The sequence below is a fragment of the Neoarius graeffei genome, chromosome 16 (genome assembly GCF_027579695.1).
Source record: "Neoarius graeffei isolate fNeoGra1 chromosome 16, fNeoGra1.pri, whole genome shotgun sequence".
NCBI classification, from domain to species: Eukaryota; Metazoa; Chordata; class Actinopteri; order Siluriformes; family Ariidae; genus Neoarius; species Neoarius graeffei.
Window position 1 is genome coordinate 53,705,974 of NC_083584.1, and position 5,511 is coordinate 53,711,484.

General features: G+C 40.0%; 1 protein-coding gene across 1 annotated transcript; it reads left to right on the forward strand.

Annotated features, from left to right (window-relative positions):
- Nucleotides 1-4,361: 4,361 nt before the first annotated feature.
- On the forward strand, nucleotides 4,362-5,053 carry LOC132900112 (hemoglobin subunit alpha-2-like). Its single transcript, XM_060942152.1, has 3 exons — nucleotides 4,362-4,456; nucleotides 4,617-4,824; nucleotides 4,925-5,053. The coding sequence occupies exons 1-3, from the start codon at nucleotides 4,362-4,364 to the stop codon at nucleotides 5,051-5,053; spliced, it is 432 nt and encodes a 143-aa protein (XP_060798135.1).
- The last annotated feature ends 458 nt before the right edge of the window (nucleotides 5,054-5,511 follow it).

A 5,511-nucleotide genomic window follows, 5' to 3' on the forward strand; every position in this document is an offset into this window, starting at 1 on the left:
GGGAGGGTTGGTATTGTGATTCAAGATCAAGTGATTAGGCAGTACTTCATAGTGAATATGAAGAAGACATGAATAGTACTACAGCTCTGGAAAAAATAAGAGACAACTGCAAAATTCAGTTTCTCTGGTTTTACTATTTATGTGTTTGAGGAACATGAGCATTTTTTTTTATTCCATCAACTACTGAGAAATTTTTCCCCAAATTCCACATAAAATATTTTCACTTAGAGCATTTAATTGCAGAAAATGACAACTGGTCAAAAATAACAACAAAAAATGTTTTCAGCCCTTGAATAATGCATAGAAATCAAGAACATATTTAATTTTAAACAACACAATACTAATGTTTGACCTCAGCATGAGTTCAGAAATCAATATTTGGTTGAATAACCCTTACATTTAATCACAGCTTTCATGCGTCTTGGCATGCTCTTCAGCAGTCCTTCACATTGATCTTGGGTGACTTTATGCCACTCCTGGACAAAAATTCAATCAACTCAGCTTTGTTTGATGGCTTGTGGCTATCCATCTTCCTCTAGGTCACATTCCAGAGGTATTCAGTGGTGTTCAGGTCTGGAGATTGAGCTGACAATGACAATGATCTTGTGATCCTCCATTCACACCTGGATTGACCTGGCTGTGTGGCATGGAGCATTGTCCCACTGGAAAACCCAATTCTCAGAGTTAGGGAACATTGTCAGAGCAGAAGGAAGCAAGTTTTCCTCCAGGATAACCTTGTACATGGATTGATTCATGTGTCCTTCACAAACAAAAATCTGCCCCATTCCAGCCTTGCTGAAGCACCCCCAGATCATCACCAATCCTCTATCAAATTTCATAGCGGGTCTGAGACACTGTGGCTTGTAGTCCTCTCCAGGTCTCTGTCTAACCATTAGATGACCAGGTGATGGGAAAAACTGAAAATTAGTCCAAATCCATATGGTCTTTAGCAAAACTCAACCTGGCTCTTCTTTGCTTCTCTTTGATGAAGGGCTTTTTTCTAGCTTTGCATGACTTCAACCCCATCTGGAGGAGCCTGTTTTCAGCTGTCCTTGCCGTGCACTTAACCCCATCTACCATTTGCCATTCTTTTTGTAGGTCACTTGATGTCACCCTATGGTTGTTGAGTAACATTTGAAGGAGCTAACAATCATCCCAGTCAGTGTAGAGTTGTTTTTGCCCTCTGCCAGTCTGTATCTTTGTTGTCCCCAATGTCTGCTGCTTGAGTTTTTTCTTTTGAACTGCCATCTTTGAAATTTTGAGGATGGAGGCAACTTGACACTCACTGTATCCCTCAGAATTGAATCCTTCATTTTCTCAATCAAACCTTTTCTTTTTATCTCTTTTGGCCTATGAATAGATATTTTTGTATTCCAATTAAATTTAAGGTAGGACTGGCCCTGTTTTTGCCATCCAATCTGGTCATATTGCTAGAGGATAGGGATGACCACAGCAGTGGTTTTTAAACTTCTTAAATAAGATCTGGTTCAGGTGATCAATACCTCATGAAGTAAAATCAGGTGTGCTTCTGTTGGAATTCCAGCACAGACACAGGAATGAAATGGCTGCCATTCATAGAGATGCTGATTGAAGGAAAAATTGATGTGGTCTCTTAATTTTTTCCAGAGCTGTATATGGGGACCGTGGTGCTCATCCCATGAAGAGGAACATAGTGCACTTTAAACTTCCAAACAGGTGTCCACACACTTTTGGCTATATACTATACAGCTAAGCATGTTTATTTTTACCCACTGCATTTTGAAATGCACTTTTTAGTGTAAAATTATCTTTTCAAAAGTGCTGCTTTTCATCTAAAGCTAAACTCTTGCTTCATTTAGGTACAGTGGGGCAAAAAAGTATTTAGTCAGCCATCAATTGTGCAAGTTCTCCCACTTAAAAAGATGAGAGAGGCCTGTAATTTTCATCATAGGTACACTTCAACTATGAGAGACAGAATGGGGGAAAGAATCCAGGAAATCACACTGTAGGATTTTTAATGAATTAATTGGTAAATTCCTCGGTAAAATAAGTATTTGGTCACCTACAAACAAGCAAGATTTCTGGCTCTCACAGACCTGTAACTTCTTCTTTAAGAGGCTCCTCTGTCCTCCACTCGTTACCTGTATTAATGGCACCTGTTTGAACTCATTATTAGTATAAAAGACACCTGTCCACAACCTCAAACAGTCACACTCCACACTCCACTATGGCCAAGACCAAAGAGCTGTCAAAGGACACCAGAAACAAAATTGTAGACCTGCACCAGGCTGGGAAGACTGAATCTGCAATAGGTAAGCAGCTTGGTGTGAAGAAATCAACTGTGGGAGCAATTATTAGAAAATGGAAGACATACAAGACCACTGATAATCTCCCTCGATCTGGGGCTCCACGCAAGATCTCACCCCGTGGGGTCAAAATGATCACAAGAACGGTGAGCAAAAATCCCAGAACCACACGGGGAGACCTAGTGAATGACCTGCAGAGAGCTGGGACCAAAGTAACAAAGGCTACCATCAGTAACACACTACGCCGCCAGGGACTCAAATCCTGCAGTGCCAGACGTGTCCCCCTGCTTAAGCCAGTACATGTCCAGGCCCGTCTGAAGTTTGCTAGAGAGCATTTGGATGATCCAGAAGAGGATTGGGAGAATGTCATATGGTCAGATGAAACCAAAATAGAACTTTTTGGTAAAAACTCAACTTGTCGTGTTTGGAGGAGAAAGAATGCCGAGTTGCATCCAAAGAACACCATACCTACTGTGAAGCATGGGGGTGGAAACCTCATGCTTTGGGGCTGTTTTTCTGCAAAGGGACCAGGACAACTGATCCGTGTAAAGGAAAGAATGAATGGGGCCATGTATTGTGAGATTTTGAGTGAAAACCTCCTTCCATCAGCAAGGGCATTGAAGATGAAACGTGGCTGGGTCTTTCAGTATGACAATGATCCCAAACACACCACCCGGGCAATGAAGGAGTGGCTTCGTAAGAAGCATTTCAAGGTCCTGGAGTGGCCTAGCCAGTCTCCAGATCTCAACCCCATAGAAAATCTTTGGAGGGAGTTGAAAGTCCATGTTGCCCAGCGACAGCCCCAAAACATCACTGCTCTAGAGGAGATCTGCATGGAGGAATGGGCCAAAATACCAGCAACAGTTTGTGAAAACCTTGTGAAGACTTACAGAAAACGTTTGACCTCTGTCATTGCCAACAAAGGGTATATAACAAAGTATTGAGATGAACTTTTGTTATTGACCAAATACTTATTTTCCACCATAATTTGCAAATAAACTCTTTAAAAATCAGACAATGTGATTTTCTGGATTTTTTTTCTCATTTTGTCTCTCATAGTTGAGGTATACCTATGATGAAAATTACAGGCCTCTCTCATCTTTTTAAGTGGGAGAACTTACCCAATTGGTGACTGACTAAATACTTTTTTGCCCCACTGTCTGACATAGCAATATGTCTGGGAACTTCTCAGGCTGATTTAGATGCTGCCCAAGGGTGGAGCATCAAGATAACATGTATGTATTCAGCAGATAAGAACGGTGTTGTCTTTTAATAGCATATACTTTCTAAAACCTACAACAAAAGCACACCACTCAATTTAGACGATATGTACCATTTGCTATATTGGGGTGTATTCAGATCAAATACTCCACACACTGGATTTATTTGGCTGAGTCTTGCTCACTGATAGTAGATGAAAATGTGTTAGATTAATTTGTGTGATATGTCTCTATAGCAGTGGTGACGAAGGCTGAAGCGTGATTCTCAACTGCAAGCACTCTATAAGACTGCAGTAAATAAAAGCTGATGCTGTATGTTTGGTCATTTAGTCACTTACTGTGTTACATTTTAAAACAATGGTTTTCAGGAGCAAACTCTTTTTTTTTCTTTTTTAATTTTATTCAATTCGATTTCTATTTTCTGAATAATCCCACTACTGATAAACTCTTCTATCATCTATATAACATGATGTACCATTGTCCCTTTTTTATTGTCCCAGTAATGTTATGCTTGTTCCTTTATAAAATTCTATAACAGTTTAATTAGACAGTTTATTTTTCTCATTTCTTTGGATGGCATTCTTGGTCTTGAGATTTCGTTTTTCTTTTGTTTCCACTGGGCCAACAAATTAAAAAAAGAGCCACTGTATACAGTAAGGCCTAACTAAATTTAAATCTCCTCAAAAAGGATCTAAACTGACTAAAGGGTGCAGTCAGGGTGAGGGGGTGATAAAGCTGAGGGAGGGACTTAAAGTGCTCAGTCACTCCGTTTTCCTGGATGCTCAGTGCATATAAAAAGCGGTCACGCATCCAAAATGTGTCAAAACCTTTTGGCGAACTTCTGACAGCTAAGAAAATGAGCCTTAACGCAAAAGATAAAGCCGCAGTGAAAGCTTTCTTCAGTAAAGTCAGCGGCAACGTTGAGGAAATTGGCAACGAGGTCCTCTCCAGGTAGTAAACTTGTCTATTTTTGTGATTTACTCATTCTTTTTTTTCTTGAAACAAACTGACATTTAAGACCAAAAGGACCGTTTTCTTTTGCCAGTTTGACTGTGTGCTACTTTGGCTATGCTACACACTATATAATCCATTATCATGTGCTATTTTGTAGGACTTTTGTTGTCTATCCTCAGACGAAGATTTACTTTTCCCACTGGAAGGACTTGAGCCCAGGCTCTGCCCAGGTGAGGAAGCATGGACTGACAGTGATGCAGGGAGTCCTCAGTGCTGTTGAAATGATTGACGACCTCAGAACAGGTCTGCTCAGCCTCAGCGAGCTGCATGCCTTCAGGCTGCGAGTGGACCCCTCCAATTTCAAGGTCTTTTTGGAGTCAAATTGTTTCAAAAAGATTTTAGACGTTTGACTGTTTGCTTTCGTAACACTGAATTTTGACATTTGGCATCTCTAATGTGTTTTAGATCATCTCGCACAACATGCTCGTGGTCTTTGGCATGCTGTTTCCCAAAGACTTCACCCCTGAGGTCCACGTTTCGGTGGACAAGTTCCTCGCACAGGTCAGCCTGGCTCTCTCTGAGAAATACCGTTAAGGACGATGCTCCTCTGTCTGGATTCAGCTGAGAGTGCATTCGCCTTCAGTGTGTACTGAAAATAAAACGCACTCACTATAATGTTGGTGTCATTATTTGTAATATATAAACCTTTGTGTGTTGTGTACAGACAAGACAAGGTAAATAAGCAAGCATAGTACATTTTGTTGCTTTTTTCTTTTATGTTGTTGGTTTCTTCTTTTATATGCATACAATCTCATATAAATTGTTTTATTGGAAATACTAGTGCTTGCAAAGATAAAAATTAAAAATAAATACAAAGTCAAAGATTAGAAAGTTTAAAAGATATTAATGCAGACCCAGAGAGGGGTGGAGGGAATGAGAGTGAGAGATAGTTTACTTTACTTACTCAAAGTACTTTCCTTGATATAAAATGAGATACCTTAAGACAGATGGAGGATTTTAATAGTTTTTCTTCGATGTCTAAAAAGTATAAT

What these genes read in the sequence shown, in the direction of transcription:
- LOC132900112 (XM_060942152.1), top strand. Translation starts at nt 4,362, where the DNA reads ATGAGCCTTAACGCAAAAGATAAAGCCGCAGTGAAAGCTTTCTTCAGT. An exon ending in GGCAACGAGGTCCTCTCCAG is followed by an intron (nt 4,457 to 4,616) that starts GTAGTAAACTTG and finishes GCTATTTTGTAG; the next exon opens with GACTTTTGTTGTCTATCCTC. An exon ending in TGGACCCCTCCAATTTCAAG is followed by an intron (nt 4,825 to 4,924) that starts GTCTTTTTGGAG and finishes AATGTGTTTTAG; the next exon opens with ATCATCTCGCACAACATGCT.